The sequence below is a fragment of the Calonectris borealis genome, chromosome 4 (assembly GCF_964195595.1).
Source record: "Calonectris borealis chromosome 4, bCalBor7.hap1.2, whole genome shotgun sequence".
Classification (NCBI taxonomy): domain Eukaryota; kingdom Metazoa; phylum Chordata; class Aves; order Procellariiformes; family Procellariidae; genus Calonectris; species Calonectris borealis.
The window spans coordinates 57,121,820-57,144,670 of record NC_134315.1 but is presented as its reverse complement, the minus strand read 5'-3'; the positions used below and the strand labels follow the sequence as shown (position 1 = coordinate 57,144,670).

Below are 22,851 nucleotides of genomic sequence, written 5' to 3'. Positions count from 1 at the left end.
GTCCTGCAGCAGTCCATATTGGGACCAGTACTGTTTAATATCTTCATCAACGACATAGGCAGTGGGATCGAGTGCACCCTCAGAAAGTTTGCAGAGGACACCAAGCTGAGTGGTGTGGTCGACACGCCTGAGGAACAGGATGCCATCCAGAGGGACCTGGACAAGCTCGAGAAGTGGGCCCGTGTGAACCTTATGAGGTTCAACAAGGCCAAGTGCAAGGTCCTGCAGCTGAGTTGGGGCAACCCCCAGTATCAGTATAGGCTGGGGGATGAAGGGATTGAGAGCAGCCCTGCCAAGAAGGACTTGGGGGCACTGGTGGATGAAAAGCTGGACATGAGCCGGCAATGTGCACTCACATCCCAGAAGGCCAACCGTGTGTGCTGGGCTGGATCAAAAGAAGTGTGGCCAGCAGGTGAATGGAGGTGATTCTGCCCCTCTACCCCACTCTGGTGAGACCCCACCTGGAGTACTGCGTCCAGCTCTGGAGTCCTCAGCACAAGACAGACATGGACCTGTTGGAGCGGGTCCAGAGGAGAGCCATGACAATGATCAGTGGGGTGGAACCCCTCTCCCATGAAGAAAGGCTGAGAGAGGTGGGATTGTTCAGCCTGGAGAAGAAAAGGCTTCAGAGAGACCTTATTGCAGCCTTTCAGTACTTAAAGGGGGCTTAAAAGAAAGATGGGGACAAACTTTTTAGCAGGGACTGTTGCGACAGGACAAGGGGGAATGGTTTTAAACTAAAAGAGAGTAGATTTAGACTAGATATAAGGGAGAAATTTTTTACCATGAGGGTGGTGAAACAGTGGAACAGGTTGCCCAGAGAGGTGGTAGATGCCCCATCCCTGGAAACATTCAAGGTCAAGTTGGACAGGGCTCTGAGCAACCTGATCTAGTTGAAGATGTCCCTGTCCACGGCAGGGGGGTTGGACTAGATGACTTTTAAAGGTCCCTTCCAACCCAAACTATTCTATGATTCTATGAAAATAAAAATAAATTATCTTCTAATTAAGCTGAATTACTCATAACAACTATGTCTGATCCAAGCATATCAATATCAACAAAAAAAACCCCGTTCATCACAAATTGCACAGAATCGTTTTTATTTAAAAGCAGCTCAGTTTGATAAATTACCACCCACAATATGTGTGTGGCTTAATGTCTGCTTTAAAGAATGATTTGATTGCATACACAATTAATTTACCATTAGCTCTGAGCACCTAGAAACCTTGGAGCTGATACATAGGTACTTTGGCTTTAGCAAGGCCTTTTGGATACTCCGTACTCTCAAGTGTGCTATTCATACCAGCTCGTCTCAAAAGTTGTAAATGGTGAAAGCTACCACCTATCACTGCCACCCCATATGCCTTGAACACGTAATGACTGGGAATCTACCCACTTCCTGTGCCAAGTGGCTCATATCAAGTTTGGGATTGTTTTGTCTAAAAATCAAAGCCAAAATTGTAACAATGATGACCAGCCATTTACATACCTAACAGCCACAATGATTCATGGCCTGTAGCAAAAAACAAAATATCTCACCATACCAGGGAAACTGGCAAGCTTCAGGCAACAGCTGTTCTTCATGAGCAAGAATGCACTGCTACAGGAAATCAGTACAGCTCTTGCCTGATGTTTATGCAAGCTTTTCTATACATATGAAATAATTCTCAAAAATAGTTTTTACTAGTAAAATTGTACTATTGCTTGGCCCATCTGCCTCAAGCAGTATCATAGTTTGTCTTTTTATTTGTTCATTTAAGCAAATTCATATGGTATGGGAAAAAACAGTTAGCAGGGAGTAGAGTCCAGCCCAGTCGTCCCTTCCAGATGGTCAATGCTGATATCAGCATATGAATACAAAGATCTAAGAGGCCTCTAAATATCATAGCACTTTGTTTTTCCCCCTTAATGTTCCCCTTGAGTTAAACTGCATATACTATCATGACCCTAAATAGCATTGCCACATCACTGTTTTAATACATATAAGCAGCTTTGCATTAGTATAACTGTGCAGGTAATTGCTTATCAAAATAGTTCTACTGATCCAAAACAGTTCCCAGTGTTGGAAGTCAATGATTCAGTTTTATGATCTCTTGGATGATTGCCATGAGTAAGATTTCATGCCTACTTTGTGAGTTTTAAAAGGCAAGAAGTTTTTAAAGCTGGCAAGCAAAGTCTTGATTCTTTCTGTTAAAAGAAGAAGAGTCAGGGGAGATGCTTGGACAGTGTTAGGGAATGTTGCTATTACATCCTCAGCAGGAAGACTAAATATCTGGGAATTGACAACCAAAAGACACTTCCTTCACCTGTGAAGCCCAGCATGAAATCTACGCTGTTTTTTACCATATAAGAAGTGAGGAGTGGGAGTTGTACTCCTCCTCCTTCCTGGCCTGAGCCCCTCCTAAAAGACCAATCACTGGAGCCAATGGAGCTGCATTCAGTGTAATACTAGCTTTTGTAATCTTTGATCCAGTTCAATAGGAGTTATAATGCAGCTTGTTTTCATAAAATAAAAAAAAGATTTAAATGCCCCTAATTTCAGAAGTTCAGCATGTCCATGAATGGAAATTTGCGCATGGATAACAATTTATTCTTCACATTAGGCTAAAGTACCTCTCAACAATTAGACTTGAAACATTTACCATCTAACCTATGAGACAATTCTTGCTACCGTTGCGATCATGTTCCACTCCCAAGATTAAAGTCATTTCACTTGAAACACTCAGACAAGTGACAGAAATTATATATTTCAAATATAAAATCTCTTCTACAACAGAAGTTGAGTTTATTAGAATATTTATCCTCTAAGCCATACTAAAACTGTTCCTGCAGTAATTAGACAAGTGTGATGCAGGAAAATCCCACACACTAAAACAGATGCCAGTCACAGCAGCTGTTGCAAGGATGAATCCCTGACCTCTACAAGTAAGACATGGGATAGTGTTTCCATTTGCTTGCACATTAGCATCAAAAAATAAAGCAAATATACCTGTAATCACAAGACACAATTACCTAATGACAGAAGGCAAAGAGCTCCTTGATTTTGCACACAGAGCCATCTGAGAAATAACGTTTGTTCCTGTAGCTCCCCAAGAGCTAAAGTTTTTCTAACTGCTCTCTATATGAACTTCAGAAGTACATCTTTAAAGAAATGTTACTCGCTTCTGCAATTCAGCTTGTTGGAAAACAAAAAATCATTTAAATAGTGAATTCTTTAATTACAAACACCCCCCTCCCAGATCTTTCTCTCCTCGTTTTGTTTCTCACCTGTGTCTTATCAGATGGCATATAAATTATATGCCATATATATGTAACTGTCAAGTCATTTGAGGAAATCTTATCTACACTTTCTAGGAGGTTGATTGAACTGTCCACTGGTGAGGCTTCTATAGCATCAACATTTGTGACATCCAATCAGCTAGCGAGCAAATGCTGCCACTGGTGTACATTATTTACAAGTTGGTGAAGGATAGAGCTTACAACATTCATTTAGTTTTAGATTTGTTTTCAAGTTACAAAACTCAATGAGCCATAGTAGAATCAGACCACATTTTTAAACCTAGAACTACAGTTAATCTTCTACAGCGCTCCACCATGTTTAGAGATTCAAATCTTCCATGTAAATAAAGCACGAGATTCACTACCCTGGATAGAACTCTTTCACATAAAGCAAATGGGCAGTGCCCAATGTTAGCGAAACACAAAACAGTGAATACAATGAAGTAATGGGTAGACAGTATGGACAAACATTCTAATTGGCTAAATTGGCTAACAATACAGACTTAATTAAAACAGTATATAAAAACTAAAATAAAGGCTGCTATACAATTCATAACAAGCCAAACATTCTTTCATGTAACTAATCCTTGTTATATTTATTGCTGAGTATATTAACTGAAAATTGAATACTTCAGCCAAGCTGATTCATGGTGTTTGAATTTTGGGAGTCACATGATTTTTTTGCTATGCATTTGTTGAAGTATTTTTCATTCTACCCCCAAAAGGTATTAGCAGAAAAATCTTTCAAGAAAGAATTTAAAAGGCTCTTCTTATAGATGAAATGAAAAAGCTCCAACAGCACAACTATCTGATAAACAGAAACTAATGAACTTTTATTTAACTTCATCGCAAGTGCCAGAGGTCTAAAACAACAATGCTTAATTAAGATGATATGTGCCCCGAGTCTTCTCCCAGGAAATGGGTGAATCACAGCAGATTCCCTTCATTGCCAAATATATGCACAGAATTATATGAACACATCTGTTAAAAATATATGAATGGCATGAAGTTTCCTGCTGTTAATTCAGATTGATTACTTGTTAAACATAATTGAATGAGGCAGGAGGGAGGTTGTTAACTGTTGTTTACATTAGGATATATAAAATAATGGAGAAAAAGCAGTTGTGGCATTTAAAGAGAGGTTGAGGTACCGTTTGAATAGCAAAGTTTATACATTTCAGATGAAACACATAAAATAACTGTAAGAAAACTAATGTTTCCCTTTCATTTTTTACTCTTGTGTGCCTACTGATTTAACAGATTTCAGTGCCTGGATAATATAAACCAGGCATGGTGGACTCTTTATTATTTCTGACAACAGATAAATTATATTCTCCCATCATTGAGCAATGACTGCTTCTAAATCCTATTACTTCACTTTACTGATTGTTTAAGAAACGAATGCATTACTAGATGAAACTCACACTCCTGAAAGTATATTGCATCTAACTAGATAAATGTTTTCTACAAATTTTGCCTCCTGTATACATTGCCCTTCCTTTGAATCTCAGAGCCAGAAGGAATCTAGTCAACTGAAATTGAAAGAGTGTAAACCTGAAATAATAGAGTTAGATCAGGTCTTTTCTTTCAATTTTTTTAAACTTACCAAGATTTTGCCTGTTAAATGACTATATATCTTCCTGGGCTAGATCTCAGCCCAGGAAAATCACAGCTTCCTCTCTAGTAGTTATTGTTTATCCAGAAAGCTCTGATTCAGGAAATCCATTTTACAAACACGCTATTGTTAGTGCAACTCCAACTGCTTTCAAGAGTGGTACCTCTACAAGTTAAATGAATGTTACCTTGAATTTTAGGCATGGTGTTTTCCTGTCCTCGCATATTATTAGACAAATCTGTTTGCCTTTCCTGAGAGTTAATTAATTTGTTGATTAGTAAAAGGTCCATCAGCTTGACACTTTAATCCTATCTGCTCATCTCAAAACACTCTTGTTCCTTCACTTTGGAATTAAAGCAGGTAAAGGAAGCTGGAATGAAAGAAAACAGCATCAAGAAATATCAAGAGACAGACACCACAGAGAGATTTTCAGCTAGCAAAAGCATGCAGTTTCATGGATTGCAATAGAACTGTTCTGATTAAAACCAGTTGATAATAGCCTTATAATTACAATTGTGTCCAATTACAAAGTCAGTATTATGACTATTTCTCTTCCTCTCACCATCTTTGTCCAAAATAAAAAATAAAAATTCTTTAGTTACAAATGGGGTTCACTTAAACACAATACCTTCAAACAGTGACACATTTAGAAGCGTTTTATTTAGAAGTGGTTTTTGCTAAAAAGTGCTTTTCTCTTTGTCCCATAATTCAGGCAGTAACTTCTATATAATTGAACTAGAATGAAAACTGGCAAGCTATCAGAATTATTTTTCTATTAACACTGCACCAAAACATTAAAAATCTCAAATCAGGGCAAAAGCTAATTTGTGACCTTATTGCACTTGTTCAGGGAGGGTGGGAAGAGAGAGGAGAGACTCAATAACTCAGTATCTGAGTTCTCCCTAGCAGGAAATTTATTAATAATCTTTCATTCCTCTCCCCACCCACCCCAGGTGAATTCCTCTCCCCACCCACCCCAGCTCATAGACCCTAAGTTATGAACTCTGAAAGTCACTGAAGGGCAAGTTCCACATTCAGGAGGAAGAGCTGGAATGGTACATAGATGGTAGGTAAATGAATTTATAGCACAGGCTTAGAGGAAATGAACAGTGTATCAGCTGCATATGCAAGATACCCCTATGTCTACACTGACAGCTTTCAAAAAAAAAAAAAAAACTACCACCACAACTAAAAAAGGGAATAGATAAGGCTTAGGGAAGAAATGCAACTTCTGGAAGAGATCCAGAATTTCAGAAACTACGCTGTTTCCCAAAAGTAACTCAAACATCTACATTTTTTAGGTACTTGGCAAGTTTTACCATTACTGTTTCTTGATTCCTATTATATTTGAATTTCTGTGTTTTCATAATACAGACTGAACCCCTGTAAGAATTTTAAGATTAAGATACTTAAAACTCAAAGAAATAATACTTCTATTTAGAAACCTTTTTTTTTTTTCCCATTTTTATTGTACTTTAGTATTAAGCAAATGAAGAGAAAGGCAACATAAACCATATGATTTAAAACTGGACCTGATTTTTTTGAGAACAATCTCACAGTAATCCAGTAGTTTTATTACCAGCTTTAATTATTCAAAGTTAGCTTTCTAATCACAAAATTATTGAATAAATACGCAGAGTGAAAGGTTGATTAAGAATACATGGCAAGAATTGTTGAATTAATCATCATACAGAGACCAATACAAGACCTATATCTCATTTAAATGAAGTTCAAACTCCGGATTATGTATTAAAAGAAGTTTTGAGGCAGAGCTACTTTAAGATCTCAGGCCTAGGAAGTGTCTCTTTTCTAACAGGTACAGAATTCACAGACCTGGTAATGAAACCAATTGGATGCTATTTTAATCTCCATAGAAAGAAGAATGCTAACAAGATGTGTCTTCAAGCTCAGGGGAAGCAAATCCAAAGTCAAATGGTACATAATTAAACCTGTTAGCTAGCTCAGAATTCCACAGCCACGATATTCTTTTGAATACCAACAAACTAACTAAGCCTATTCACCCAAGTTTTTTATGTTTGTTTCAAAGCAGTAGTTAAAGCAGTACCTCACAACACTGAGTAGTATTTATTAAATCTCAACCTAAAATACCAATTACCATGAGTTGTCAAGGAGAGGGGAAATGCAACACAGGTAGGCATATTAAGCCCACTAAAATCTTTCCTGTTGTCATTTATTTTCAAGCTGTAAATACACCACCTTGTAAGAGGCTTGGGCGCTTTTTTTTTTCTTTAAAACTTGAGGCATTACTCTTATTGCTTCACACTTATTTATATCTGCGCAAAAAGTAATTTTTTTTTTTTAATGCATAAACTTAGTATGTCCTTCTGTGGAATATCATTAATGAAAAACCCATAATGCAGATTCCTAACAGACAGGAGCTTGAGCCATAACTGTCTCACTGAGGTACAGGGAATTTCTCTGATTAACTCCACAATGGAATTTGGCCCTCTGAATAAAATCATGGCCAGTTCAGGAAGTAAACCACTATCTGATTTACAGATGGTGTTTGGACCTAGATTCTTTAAAGAGAAGTCTCAAGCTCTATTGTGAATTATTTTAATACCTTGACTTTTTGCTCCCCGTGTTTTCTTCTTACAGCTATTACTGTATCCTGGAAAACTACTGTTGGCTATGAAATATCAGCTCTAATTGTTTTCATCTTTTCATTGACTGTACTGGAATCTCTTAAGAAATCACTCATGACTGTGCTCCAAGATCATGGTTTTGCTTTATAAAAGATGAAAAAAAAACTTTGAATATTAAGCTAGGAAAAGGATAGTAGAATTTTGTAGTGTACCCAAGTCCCCTCAGACAGACCCAGTTCCCTTATTCAAGATGCAGGGAATATGATTTGAGTCTTCATCTGAAGGGAGTCGAATTCAGGTCTCTCCCCCTCCTGAGCTCTACCTAGGCTGGTATAAAGGGTGTATGCTCCTAGCAGCTGTTCTTTAGAAAACAAGCCCTACTTATTTCTTTGGACAGTGAAGGAAAAGGGGGGAAGTTGCTTTCTCCTTCAGTGTAAGATCTATAAAAATCTGAAATAGATAATCATGACCCGTTTCAGTTCTGAGAAGGGTGACTAAAGCCTGAAGAGATGCAAAATTTATAGCATATCATGACAGAATTTCCACATCATTAGTTAAGCAATCCTTGCTCAATGCATGGATTGTCATGTCTTTTTTACTCCCAAACATTTTACCCTATGTATATTAACTCTAAGCATCAAAGAGTTCTCAATCTCACTCCAGACAGCGAAAAATAAAATGTTATAGTCCTTAAGTTTTACATACTTAAGGGCACCTTTTAAGATGCTCTTACTGTTTCTTACATGGGCACAATATTTTTTCATATCTTGACAAAGGAATACAAATAAATTTATGGTTTAATATGGATGCTTTGAACACTTATTAACATTGACAGCTAAGGAAGCAGATTTCATCAACAAAATATAGAAGAGGGAAGCAAGTTTCAAATGCAGGTGAGCAAGACATTGTTTACAATAATTATATAAATATTTTGCAAGAAAAACACAGACTAAGAATCTATTCTACTATCTAAATTCACAGTATATTTTCTATGGAAAAGTTATTTATATGTAAAATAGGATGGAAATTATTGCACCAAAAACCTACTGATATTGCAAAGTTACTAATATAAAATACAGAGAAACATATCCCAGAGACACTTTGTAGGTATTCCTGTTTACTTCACCTAAATATAGTCTTTTGATTGCTGATGCAATTTTTTGCCTTGTTTTTGTCATGCTTTTCATAGATAGAAAAAAGACATGGAGACTAAGTGACCAAGTGAAAATAGAAGCCCGATCCAAAATAATAAAGAGGAAAACAAAGAAGAAAAATAATTAGTTTTCAAGTGAACATGTTTATTCCTCGAATAAGGTTGTTTACAGGAAGTTCTACATTTCTGGAAAAAGAAAATGGGACAAAGTTATCTGCAACAATGGAGACTGAACCTAGACATCCAATTTACAATGGAAGAGTATTTGAACTTAGAGAAATTATTTCCAGAAAAAAATGGTTGATCTAATGGTATTTCATGAAGTAACAATGATAGAGACGGATTTCTCTTTACTGGAAATCATCACAAAGTTAAATTCATAGGCTTGCTTCCCTATTATGCTTTGGGTATTATTTCAACTGAAGAATGCAATTGCACTATGAACTCAGTAGATACAAATTAAACATAATGTTTCTAAGCATATTGCTATCCTCAAACAAGTCAATTATTACTTGTCAAAATAGCATAATACAGGACAACTTGCTTGGACATCGTTGAAAAAACATGGCCTGAAAAGTTGTATTTTTTAAAAGTTATATTGAGTAGTATGGATTTTCTGACAGGACTGCAATATAAAGATGGATTTTTGAGCAGAATTTCATATTTATTGAGTCTAACATGGCAAGCTCCTCCTGTAAAGAATTTAAGTATGAACTTACACGTGTGACTAATCCTAGTGAAATACTGAAACTTCTTCTGAACATCCCTAAGTTCCACAAAACCTCCTAGCTATTTCCAGAGTCCCTAAGAAAAACAATGCCATCCATGAAGGATTTTGATTTTAGAATATTTATTTTCTAAATATTTGATAAATAGCAAAGAATATGCTCAGATAGTCCTTCTCCTAATCACTTGAAAGGGCCGTTGATGAGGTTGTCTATTTCCTCATGTTTTGTATAGTTTTGTAAAATACTGCTGAATCATTATACCCTGTTTTACTCCGCTACTGCAGACTAGAGGCTTTACCACAGTAGGGGAAAAAATGATCGAATCCATTGGCTCTACGATGAGAAGTGCTATATAACACACACAGCTAGGGAAAAGCAAAATAGGAATTGACTGAAATTATAACCCTTTTGAAGTGATTGCACTTGCTCAGCTTCACATAAGAATAAAACCATTACCTATAATCATTGTAAATTGAATGCAGTATCTAATAAATATAAAAGTTTGTTTTACCACTCTCAGAAATAGAGTAAAGGTTACAGATCTGCAAAGTGAAAAGTGAACCTCCCTTTTATTAATGCAATAAATCATTGCTCCATTTTAACTGTCACTTAATCAAATATTAACAGAAACAAAATCCCCAAGAATTTCTACATTGAACAAAACCTCCCCTCCCTTTCACCCCCCTATTCCCCAAGAAAGGAGACCTTTAGATGCACAGCAAGAAGAAACAAGCCTGTTAAGACTTCACAAGCCTGCCACAAGCCAGAGCAGAGGAATTTGAAGCTCATTCTACAACACTACTGCCACCTGGTAACACTGTTGCAGCTATCAAAGATCCTAAACTCCAACAGCCCATTTTTCCACTTTTGCAGCACCACAGTCATCAGGATCTATACAGCTCTTTAAGAACAAATTTAGGTATCTTCAATATGAACCACTGAAACAGGTTCAGTCAATGAGAATAGTACAGAAATGCACAATTATGCATAGCTAGACCTTTTAAAGAGAAGGCACTATCCCACACAGACATTCAGATTTCTCTGCATGTCAACAAAAACACGTAACAGAAGCTGAGCTGGCCCTACATAGATCCAAAACAGGTCCACTTGAACTCTGTATCACAGCTGTAACATGCTAGCAAGGATCATCACTGCTTTTCATCTCACCCTAGCAAGTATCACACCACACAGCCTCTGAAATCTGCAGTTGTGGTCTAACAGAGTTGTAGGAAATGGACAGTTCTGAGCACCAACACAAAGTACCTAGGCTGACAGCATGTATTTAAAAGATGCACAAATGCCACACCCTTTTTGCCAGAAAACTAAGCTTTCTCCTCATAAATAGCAACCAAAAAACACTGTGCTCTGATGGTACTGGCAGGTAAGAAATGGTATACCAACATCAATGAAAATTATAATAAATTAGAGATACAGCACCCAGAAAGCACTAATCATGGTGTCCACTGTAATTTTCAGTCAGTCACACAGTGCCCAAAACCAGAGAAATTCCATCACCTTCAGTAATAGAAGTCATAATCACAAAGACATTACATTCCAGTACCTGAAAAACTATCAACTTCAGTTTCCTGCACTTCTCCTAACAAAAATCCTCACCATGTCACTGTAATAACATAGTTTGAACAAAAGCTTTGTTTATGACATAGGTTTAGCACTCAGATCACAAGGTGATATGAAATTTTTTTACCCCCTTGAAATTTTGCCACACCAACGTTGCTACCACTACAGTTATAGTTAAACGTCTACTGAACATTATCCTGTAACTCTCAGTGATTTTCTGTACTCAGAGGATGTAAAATACAGAATTCACACCTCAGAATGCAAACTCACGCTTGGCCTTAACCACAGCAACTCTCCACTATAAGTCAGGACTAAAATAAGTTTGTCTCCCAGCATATAACCTGGTCCATGTCGAAAAATGATAATGAAATGATAAAGGACCTAATCTTACTTTCACTGAAGTCAGTAGCAAAACTCCCCACTGACTGCAATATGAGCAAAAGCCAGCACTAGATCTCCAAAAATTATTATTATGCTCTTCAGAGCACCATATGCATTTCCTATCAGCCCCCTGCAGAAGGATGACAGTCTCTCAGCTTTCCAATAATATTGTCTCATATTGCACCTCAGACTGCCAGCACTAATCTAACATCTATGACCACCTGGGGAATACAGTTTGACTTCAGCATATAACCCAAAGAAGAGAAAAAAATCAAACCCTATGGAAGAAGAAAGAGGCATACCAGAAGTAATGACTCAATCATAACCTTGTAACTAACAAAAAAATGTCACTGCCATATTTTAAGGAGATCTTGCATGAGCATCTATTCCTCTCTGCACAATAAACATCTAAGATTCACAGAATAATATTTGCTTTTATATATACAAGCACTTACTTAGATATTTAGCAGGAAATTGCTGTTAGAAGTGACATAAAAAGAATTCCAATCAAATGGAAAACTATATTCTGAAGGTGATGCAGAAATACATGTTGATCCTCTCTGGGTTAAAAAAAAAGAGTAAAAGAGAAAACTCTGGTACAGAATTAAAACCACTTGCTGTATGTTTAACTAAGCATAAAAATTGTATGTCCTTTTTTGGGACTCCAGGAGAAACGAGCCTCACTGGCTTCTGAACAGAAAAAAAAGAGATTAAAAAGTAGTTATGTAGTTAATAGTCTTTTCATGAAAATTAACAAAAGTAACAAGACAGAACCTGTGCTTTTCAAGTATCTGTGCTCTTGAAGTCATTTAGAAACAGTCAGAGCAAGCATAAGTATTTAATTCATAAACATAGTATAAAGGAAAAGTTAAAGATCATCTTCAAATGCTTGGACACTTTAATCTTGACCATGGTATGCAGTTTGAAACCTATGCCATACCAAATCCAATAAGAATCTACTAATTATGCCTTCCTCTTAAGTGAGCTTGCCAGAACAAGCTTCACACAGAAAGCAATAGCACTTGATTCCTAGTGTACAGGCTGGAATTCGGTTAAAGTTGCCTTGCCTGCTGCACAGTAAAGAGCAGCTTCACTCAGTAGTTACAGGTGCTACTTATTGGTCTGATGACAAAAGCATTCTTCTAGGAAGACACACATGGGACCTGAATCTGGGCTTTCCAATTCAATAGTTGTTTGCACAGAAATCAACAGAGCACAGAAGGATTACCACTTGAAATAGGAAGCTGAAGTCAGATTGCCTGTCATTCCCTTCCCAGTGCAAGCATGTTCAAAATTCACCAGTGACACTGCATAGAAATTCAACAGGTGTCCAGTTCTACTTGCAACATTTTATACCATCTTTGGATCTCCACTTGGAAATCAGCAACAGGCAATAGTTCAGTTTTTCAAAAAAAGGGCTACTGAAAAACAGACTTGAATCCATAGGACAAGAGACCATTGCTACCTGGCCACGGCAGGAACAATACAAGCCATTAACATATTTCCTTTGGAAAGAGAAAACATTAATATTTTAGTTACTGTTCGGCTAGTTAACCCATGCTACTGACGGTGTTCATCAGAATAAGATTCTGCAGCAATATTGCATATATCCATTTCCTAGTTTTCTGTATCAACAAGAGATCACCACAGCACCTTGCTGGAACATCCTTCTGTGCTGAGGTATTCTTTGCCCTGAGCCATTTTACATGTGTCCTAACTTATATAATTGCAAAGGCAGAGAGGAACATTATTACAAAATATAGGTGCCCCTAGTTTTCTCTTTCTTTGCTGAACAAGATCGAAAAGATAAAGCAGTTGTCCTTTCTTGAGCAACTGCTTCACAGAACATCGCAGGTAGAAAGATAACTTAATTCCATACAATTTTTAATAAAAGTGAATTACTAAACAAATCCAAGTTTTTCCTCCAAATATGAAATATGGATATCAAATAAAAAGGCATTCACAAGTAATTTGCAAGTATTGTACCGCCCTCTGCAGTCAATGTGTAAGTTCTGCAAATACATCTGCAGATTGAACTTGTGCACATTCCTTGCAAAGATCAGTAGGTCAATAATAAAACCTCTACAAGTTGAAACCCAGCAGAAGTAACATTTTTATGATATTGTCTTACTTGTTGGAATCATAGGAAAACAATACAGAAACTTTTTAATTCTTCATATAAATGCTCTGCCTACTAAAGGGTATGGAAATGTATGTTTTGCTGCTGTTTCAGAATAGGTCAGATTCCTCAACAATACTTCAGGCATTTACTTCCTTGGCACTTGACAGGAATTTGCAATGCCCCATCTGAGAATTTTTTCTGGTTACTTCTAATAAATATCCAAAATAAACTGCATTTTTTAAAAGTCACATTAACTGACCCATCAATGACAGAGAAGTATATTTTACAGTTCAGGTATTGCACTACTTTATTTAACACAACTTATAACCTTAATGGGGAAGTTTGCTGAGATTTGTGCAGCATCAACTTCTTCACATGGATACCCTAAGACAGTATTATTTTTCCTGTTGAATTGTTAGAGAACACTTGACAGTTACCCTTGGGCCAGCTGTACATATTTGCTAAAACGCAACTCCTTAAAAGACCCTTTTTTTAAAAAAAAAAAAAAACTTCACCGCTCTATATATTTGCTTCATAACCTCCTTGTTAGTGGAGGAGAACATTAAAACTTCTTTACTGACTTAATTATGAGCAATTAAGGAGGCAATTAATGTGACCAAATTTTACACACATGATGAGGGCTCTGGATATTAATGTAACTTCGAATATTCGAGTATCTGTTCAAGTAGATAGCACTGTAGCACACAATACCTGACGGGACTACAAAAGCATGCAGCACTGTGCTACCATACTTCTGTAAAACAAATCTCAAGTAACTAAATTAATAGAAGTTAGCAGGTTCTTCCTCTTTAATGAGATATTCATCCTTCATATTTTAGTGTTTGAATACTGCTGCAAACAGAAGTTACTCATATTACAGCCAGCTGTCTCCTTAGCACTGATAGCATCACATGACAAAACTATTTTCTATCAGAACACCTTCATTCCAACTTAATTTACATCTGCTTTTTTTCCTTGGATTTGTGAATACAATTTTTAAAGTAATCATCAGATTTAACAATTTTTTTCCCCCCCAAAAGAAAAAACTTTGTACCTTATAGCAATAGCATGATATATCACTACTAAAAGGCAGAAGATTAAACTGCATTTTCTACTGCACAGAAAGCAATGAAGGCAAATGAATGTCACATTTCTTTTTAAATCAAAATTAAGCTTTTGAAGACCCATTCTTCTGCTCTCAGCAGACACCTGAAAGATTCTTGTACCACAAGACAGAGTACTAACAGCACTTCACGGCTTGTGGGTCATGCTGAAAGGAAACAAGCAGGGCTTGAAAACCCCTCTAGAAAAAGAGGTAACAGCTTGCTGGGATTTCCCACCTAGCAAATGCACCAAGGCCGTTGGGCTGGGGGAAGCGAGCCCAGCAGGAGCGCCCCAGCCCGCTGAAGGCGGTTCCGCTGAGGCCCGCCCACAGTGACAGCCCCCTCAGAGAGACGCTGCGTCTCCCGCCCGGCGCTGAGGAAAGCTGGCAGGCACGGCGGCCCCCTCAGAGATCAGGTCGTTCTCCCAGCCAGCTGCTGTTCCTCAGCGTGCGGCGACGCAAACGGCACACAGCCCTGCCCGCCGGGTAACAGCGGGCGACGGGAGGCACCCGGGCGCAGCGGGAGCGGCAGCTCCAACGCCCACCCCGCCACCGAGCGGCTCCCCCGCGCGGCGCCTCCAGCGGTTTCAATCGCTGGCCTCGGCGCGCGGGGCTCCACCAACGGTTTCAACGGCCTCCCTCAGCCCCGCTCTGCCGCCGCCGCCGCTCCCCCAAGGGCCCTGGCTGCAGCGGGCGCGGTTAGCGCGCGGGGACAAGCCCCCACCCCTTGCCCGACCGCGCGGAGATACAGGGCGGTAGTGCCGAGTCCCGACAGAAAACCCGCCGCGGGCCCACCCCTTCTGGCACCGCCCCGCCGGGCGCCCCAGGCAACGGCGGCAAGGTTTACCTCGGCGACGCTCCGCCCCGCGGGCGGCAGCCGTTGCTGCGCGACGAGCGGAGCCAACGGCGGCTGAGAGGCGTCTCGGTGCCCCAGGCCCTGGCCGAGCCTCCCGGGGAGCCCCCACCCCAGGCTGTCCCGTGGGAAGGGCAGGAGCGAGGCCTCAGGGAGCTCTTGTGGCCTGGACGCAGCCCCGACCGGCCCGAGCCGTACGCTTCCCACCCTCCTCAGCGGGGCCGCGGGCAGCCGCCTTTTAAGGGCTTTGAGCCTGAACGAGACCCTTATCAGCCTGAGCAGTCAGAACCGGGACCAGCTTCCTATGAATACCAGGGGGTAAGGCAAGGGCCTGATCAGCCACAAGGACTGAGAAAGAGCATTTATCAGCCACGTGCATCCGACAAAGATCCCTACCAAGCACAAGACCAAAGAGGAAGTGTCGGCCAGACTCTTGCACCAGGACAAGCACCGTATCAATCACAGACCCCAATTCAACACCTCTATCATCCACGGGGAGCAGAACAAGCCTCGTACAAGCTATAGGTGCCAGAAATAAACATCAGCCAGAGATACACGCTGGGACAAGACTCTCATCATCAGGCACCGGAGGCAAGGCAAAGCATGTATCAGTCATCTGCACTAGGATTAGACCCTTACCAAACACAAGAACCAGAAAGTGCCTATCAGACATATGCAGCAGGACAAGATCCCTATCAAGCCTATCAACATGGGCATGGTCCCTATCAGCCACATGAACCAGGTTATGGTCTCTATCAGCCAGGATACAGTCCATATGATGATCAGATACCCGATCCCAAATCCCGAATGCTGGCAATTCAGAATGCAAAAGCCTATTTACTGAAGAGCAGCACAACATCTGGCCTGAACTTGTAAGTCTGAAAAAGGGACACAATTGAAAGGGGTAGGAAGTATGAGTGAGGAGAAAAGCAGTGTTGGTAAGAGGGCAAAGGGTTATGTTAAGAAAGGGAGGGACACCGGGGAGGTATGTATAGAATCAGAGAATATGTTATAAATGCAATAGTTCATCGCTATGTGATACTTGCGTGTGTCCAACATCTTTCAGAACCAAAATTCCTGAGGGAATTTATATAGAGTTCAAAGGGAAATTGATTTGATTAAGAGCAAGTTTAAATTCAGCTTCAGCTCCTGAGGCAGGTGCAGTATATACCAAAACTGGAAGATGGGACTGCTCCTAAGTATATTATAATCAGGCTAGTTTCAAGTCTAGTTTCCCCTAATGCTCTATGATCCCCTTTCATCTAACTATTCCCACGATTTCTCCAAAGCTCCAGGTAATTAGCTTCTACTTTTGGTATTAAAAACATAATATTCTAAGACTTCTGTATAGTAGGCCAATAATATTTTCATTTATATGACAGATATGATCATCTTGCTAATATGCTAACAAAGATCCTAGATGAACAGCCCGCAAATGCAGTAGACATAATTGAGAATATCAGCAAGGATGTGAAGTGGGCTCAGTTTCAGAAAAAAATGGACACTCTTCGAGATGAACATGAGATTCTTCCAACATTTGAAGCTGCAGAAAAGCATAAAGCTTTGTTCCTCAGGGCAAATGGAGAAGGAGATGAAGAACTAGAAGAAGAGATAGTGAGTTATTACCAGAGAAAAATAGATATCATATATACCAGGGAATGGGTGGGAGAATGGCGGGAAGGGAAAGGAGGAAAGGAGGAATTTGTAATCTCCCCTGTAGTATTGCCTCTCACGATCAAATAAATAATTGCAGCCACAGTACTATGTACCCTCTTCATAGTTGAGTTGGTCCCATGTCTAGTTGTGAAGAAGAAAACCCATCTGGTTACTTAGTTGGGATTTTTTTCCTGTAGTAAATCTAATATCCTGAGCCTTTAAAATCATAGATGTTCTAGAGATGATGAACAGAAAGTAAAGTTTACATCTCCCACATGCCAGTTCAACATGGAACATTGCATCCAAATTTCTTTTCTTTATCTAAAAGTGACATTTCTTTACCTAAAGTGACCGTAATTCTGAACACCAGTTTGAGAATATTGTGCACAGCTGCTACTGTAAAATAGAAAATGGAGAATTTTGTGACCCTTCCAGCTCCAGCTGTGGTTCCAGTCTGTCCTTCTCCAACTAAAAAAAAATAGGGTTATAATGAAGAACTACTAGAATTGAAAAGCCATTTCTTAAAACCGGGGATTTTTCAGTATTCAGTTGCTTATATGCAGAAGCATTTGTACCCAATGAAAAATTAAGAGAATTCTTATAATAACCAAGGGAAACTAATCAACAACATGTTGATTTTCATACGAAGTTACCAGTATATACTCAAATGAATTGCCATTGCAGAATACAAATACTAACAACAGAAGAGAGAGTCTTTCATCTTTTCCATAGCCTATTACTTATTTTACAGTAACAGTATACGATGGTAAAAATGGAAAAAAGTAGGGTATTTCAGAAAGGAATTCTGAATTTTTCATACTCCTGTCTATCTTGCTTTGATATAAGAAACCTGGAAGGGCCAAAGAAGTTCCATACGAGACTAGAACTACTTTTTCCAAATTCCCTACCTTGCCGTGTACAACTCCTAATGTCTCTGTCTGTGTGATATAATCACCTACTCCCATGAAATGACCGAGGGGTGATAAAGCGAATGGAAATACTTAACAAAATCTTCATTATTGGCCTATTTCTGCTTCCACTGAAGCCAGCTGGAGTCTTACTATGGACTTCAGTAAGAGCAGGGACCAGTATTTTAAAAAAATACAGGGAGCTTTATGCCAAGGTTTTCAAAAGAATAACATTCACTCCAGAGAAATAGTGCTGGTCTGGTGTCTAAATATATAAAATGTGTATTATATTTTCCCCAAATGCGTCTGTCACAAACACAAGAAAACACAGGCACACTGTTTGCGGGCATCAGGGCCTTTTACGTAGCTGACATGCCCTGGCACCAAAGTCCTTTGTAGATCCTGTGTAAGAATTCTGACTTTCCTTATTTTGCAGTAATTAAAAGTGAGTTTGACTTTTGAAATCCCGTATTCTAAAAGCTGCAGTTCATCTGGGTTCTCTTCTTTCCCTTAAAATGGCATTTTTAATTTTTCTAAATGATAGTGGAAGATGTAGTGAATGAATGTCTGCAAAGCACTTTGAGACAATGAGTGGCACTATAGGAGAGTGAAGTATAACATTCAGTGGATAACGTGTTTAATTTTTCAAATAGATAATTATACCATTCTTTAGCTCTAACTCCGGGTCTTCTTTCCTAGGGAGAGACCCCTCTACCTAATGTGATGGAAACAGCCTTTTATTTTGAACAGGCTGGAATTGGCTTGAGCAAAGATGAATTCTATCACATATTCCTTGCCCTTAAAAAACTAATTAGTGTTCAGCCAATCCAGACCTGTCGCTTCTGGGGCAAAATTTTGGGCCTGGAGATGAACTATATTATAGCTGAAGTACAGTACCATGAGGGGGAAGAGGAGGAGGAAACAGAAGAGGAAGAAGTTATTGAGGAAGGAGGGAAAGGGATGGGTGAGGTCGAAGACGAAGATGAGAAAAAAGAAGATGAACCACCAAAGTCCACCTATAAGCCCCCACCTGTCATCCCAAAAGAAGAAAATGGAACTGGGGCTAATAAATACGTCTACTTTGTCTGTAATGAGCCAGGCAAACCCTGGGTGAAGTTGCCCCCAGTGACGCCAGCCCAGATTGTCTGTGCCAGGAAAATCAAGAAGTTCTTCACTGGTAGGCTGGATGCTCCTGTTGTGAGCTTTCCTCCTTTCCCTGGAAATGAGGCCAATTACCTGCGTGCACAGATAGCTCGGATCTCGGCAGGAACCCAGATCTCTCCCATTGGATTTTACCAGTTTGCAGAGGAAGAAGGAGATGAAGAGGAGGAGGAGGGAGGAGGAAGAGATACATATGAAGAAAACCCCGATTTTCAGCCCCTTTCTGTGGCTGAAATGGTGGGTTCTCTCTCCGCATGGGTACACCATGGACAGAGTATTCTAAACCAGGTATGTTCTGGCATAGCTCCCGTGGACCTCGGATACCATTCACACTGTAGTACTTGTAGGGTTTCAGACTGTAAATGAAACTCCTTACCCGCGCATTTGAACTATTCACCAGAAATAGTACTGGACTGAAATATTTTTCTACAGAAAATATATTTTATATAGTATATAAATACGTTGCACATATTTACATATAGCATATATTTTTATATATTTTTATATATATATTTAGGAACCTTCTAGGTTTAGTACTTTTTTCAATGGTGTGTTCTTGAGATTGAAACCTATCTTTAGATAACAGTGTGGAGTTAGGCCTTGATAGATAACAATAATTTCTGGCAATCTTCTATATTAGGTTTTCTCTTTTGAAGTCCTTACTTGACAAAAATGTTTTAAATTCTTTTTTCTTGGGTAGGATGCTAAAATGCAGATAGCTTATGATGGTATGCTAAATGGAACTTATTCGATGTTTTCTTGGGGTTTTCTTTTTGTTGCCTACTTTCTGCTGTGAAACATGCAAATGAAAAAGCTTAAAAGCTTGTGGTATCAGGCTAGTCTGGAAAGAGGTGTTACTAATTTGATGATCATTGCTGGATGACTTGCTGGCCAGTCTACCAATGCAAGAATGCTAGTGTAAAATAACAGCAAATGGTAGGAAATAAGATTTAAAATTATTACCAGCAAAACAATAGTTGTAAAAATAAAATCTGTATGCATTAGAATCTTAAGAACATTTTGTTATGTTCCTCTGACTGGTAGCTAAATAACAAGGCAGACTTTAAAAGGAAGGGGCAGTGTCCGTAAGTTAAGCCTCTTAGTTTGCAGTAACTGGTAATCTAGCAAGGATATAAACCAAACTGGCAAGGAACTGAAGACTACAAAATAACAAAAAGCTGATGAGAGAGGTATGAAGTTATTCTGAAATAGTAAGCAGGGATGAGGGAGGAAAGAGGGATATAGGAAATACTCTGCCAAGAGGATACAATATTCTGCCAACAACATACCAATTACAGAATATATATTTTTCTTTTCTTCCCCCCGTCCCTTAACTCTGTGTGTGTGTGCCTGAACCAATTGTTTTAACTGGCTTGCATCCCTTCAGTGATTGTTACATGTATTTATTATTTTTCCATATCAATTATAGGGTCGCTGTGTTTGGCTTAATCCTTTTCAAAAATCAGAGGAAGAAGAAGAAGAAGATGAAGAGGAGGAGAAAGCAGAGGAGCCAAATGAACTACAGCAAGAAATAGGACCTCCTCTTCTCACTCCACTCTCTGAAGATGAAGGTATTCTTCATGGAATATGAAATTTTTAACAGAGAGCCACTTAGGAATGTTAGCATTTAGATAGTAAATATTTGAAGTTATAGGTCTCTGACACTTCATGGAGCAATATAGTTTGCCCCTGTAGGGTAAGCACATTCTTTTACAAAATTGATCAAAAGCAAAATGGTTAACAGTATTGACATTAAAACTGAAATAATTGAGTTTACTAGTTAACAATCTTGTTGAGAACGAAGGGAAAAAATACCTCAAACTTGTCAGGCTACTGCAAGTTCAAGACAGCTCACTACATGAAATACATTCAGCTATTTTTCCATCATCTTTTTAGATAAAAAAAAGTGTGTGTGCATGTGTAAATAAATAGATAGATATACGTATAAACATGCATAGATATACAAATAAGAATTTAGATCCTGTAGCATATTACTGCAGCAAACCATGGGAATATGGGAACCTGAGTATTAGGTTACATCAATAGTAAATTATTTTCCTACTCTCCATTCTTTGATCAAGGTGAAATATAACTGTAATTTATCCATAAGTGATAAATAGTCCTTGACAAAAGAAAGAGCAGTGAGTACTACTGAGTTTCAGGAGCATGATCTTTTCTGTACATGGCTCTATTAGCATTCCTGTGCTAGCTACCCATACCTCTAAACCACCTGTTTGAATACAGCGCCTACATTTACTGTTTCTGACTTCCGGCTCTTCTAACACGCAACTTACTATAACCATTGCTTGAATTCTGTGAAAGTCTTGTAGCTCAGTCTTAAATATTTTGTAGAGGCTTGTTAAGTCAATTTATTCACAGACTGTGTGTGTTTGGCTGCCTCCAGGAATTCAGAACATCCCTGCTTGGACAGCTGAGGCTTCTACAAACCTGATCCCGCAATACGCTGTTGCAATCCTCCAGTCTAACCGATGGCCCGGAGCATATGCCTTTGCGTCTGGCAGGTGAGTAGCTAGTGGACATGGTTACAACACAGACTGTATATGATGCTAAACACAGATACCTGTCTAATGAAGTCAGAGTTGCTTTATTATTAACTCATTGACTGATTCTAACTGTTCCGGAGACTGATGCAGAAGGGCACTTAAATGTGTACAGCAAGAGGAAGTATGTATTTAAGACAGCAAATGAATAATCATTGGAAAGGCTAGTATAGTTAATGGATGTAAACATCCAGTTAGTATTTGGACATAGTCAATTTAAAACCTATATTCTTGAGTCTGTGGTACTTTTTACAAAAATAGCTACATTCTGTGGTTCTAATGTCCATTCGTTTCCACTACACACGGTACTGTCTTTTAAATACTTCTGTGGTATCTGCACCACAGTGACTTTTTGCACAGCAGAGTAGGGAAGCCTGGCAGTATCTCCACTGATGTTTTGTTTGGGGGAGAATGTGGGATCTTTCTCTTTCTTTTCTCAGGAAATTTGATAACATCTACTTTGGCTGGGGTCACAAATACAGTCCAGAGAACCACATTCCCGCACTGCCTCCGCCAGTGCAAGCGGAATACCCCAGCGGGCCAGAAATCGCTGAGACAAGAGACCCCACTCTGGAAGAGGAACTGGCTTTCAAGGCTGCGAGGGAAGAAGCCCTAGCTGCAGCTGAGGAAGAGGAAGATGAGGAAGATGTTGATGAGGATGAGGAAGATGAGGATGATGATTAAAATAGGGGGGGGACATTATTATTTTAAAAGTTTAAACATGAATAGTATTTTCATAAATTTGTCATTAATTAGTTGACGTTAAAAGAAATGCAACTGGAGCATGCCTTTTTTGATTTCTGTAGGCTCTTCTTTGCAGCTACCTTCCCCTCTGCTGGCATGACGGCTGCATTGCCTTCACTGGGAGACAGCACAATAAAGTTGCCTTTTTTTAGAGGAGTAAGCAAACAGAGTCTGCTTCTGTTTCCTAAAATAATACTGCTTTGAACTAACTTAACTACCGTCCACCGAACCTTCACATTGTTTTTCTAACCCGCACTTCAACACCTAGATAAATTTTTCTTAAACCAAAAAAATAAACATAATTACATAACAACGTCACATTTACGTGTGGAAGTATACTACTTAAATTCAGTAGCTAGCCTATTAAGTCACTGGCCGAGTGCTCCGTGACGATGCCGCCGAGG

General features: G+C 39.1%; 1 protein-coding gene across 1 annotated transcript; it reads left to right on the top strand.

The window, feature by feature from the left end:
- The first annotated feature begins 14,921 nt into the window (after positions 1-14,921).
- Positions 14,922-22,764, top strand: LOC142082481 (radial spoke head protein 4 homolog A-like). Its single transcript, XM_075150602.1, has 6 exons — positions 14,922-16,289; positions 16,800-17,031; positions 18,681-19,430; positions 20,572-20,713; positions 21,547-21,664; positions 22,144-22,764. Exons 1-6 carry the CDS (start codon positions 16,021-16,023, stop codon positions 22,385-22,387), a joined length of 1,755 nt encoding a protein of 584 aa, XP_075006703.1. The 5' UTR covers positions 14,922-16,020; the 3' UTR covers positions 22,388-22,764.
- Positions 22,765-22,851: the final 87 nt, after the last annotated feature.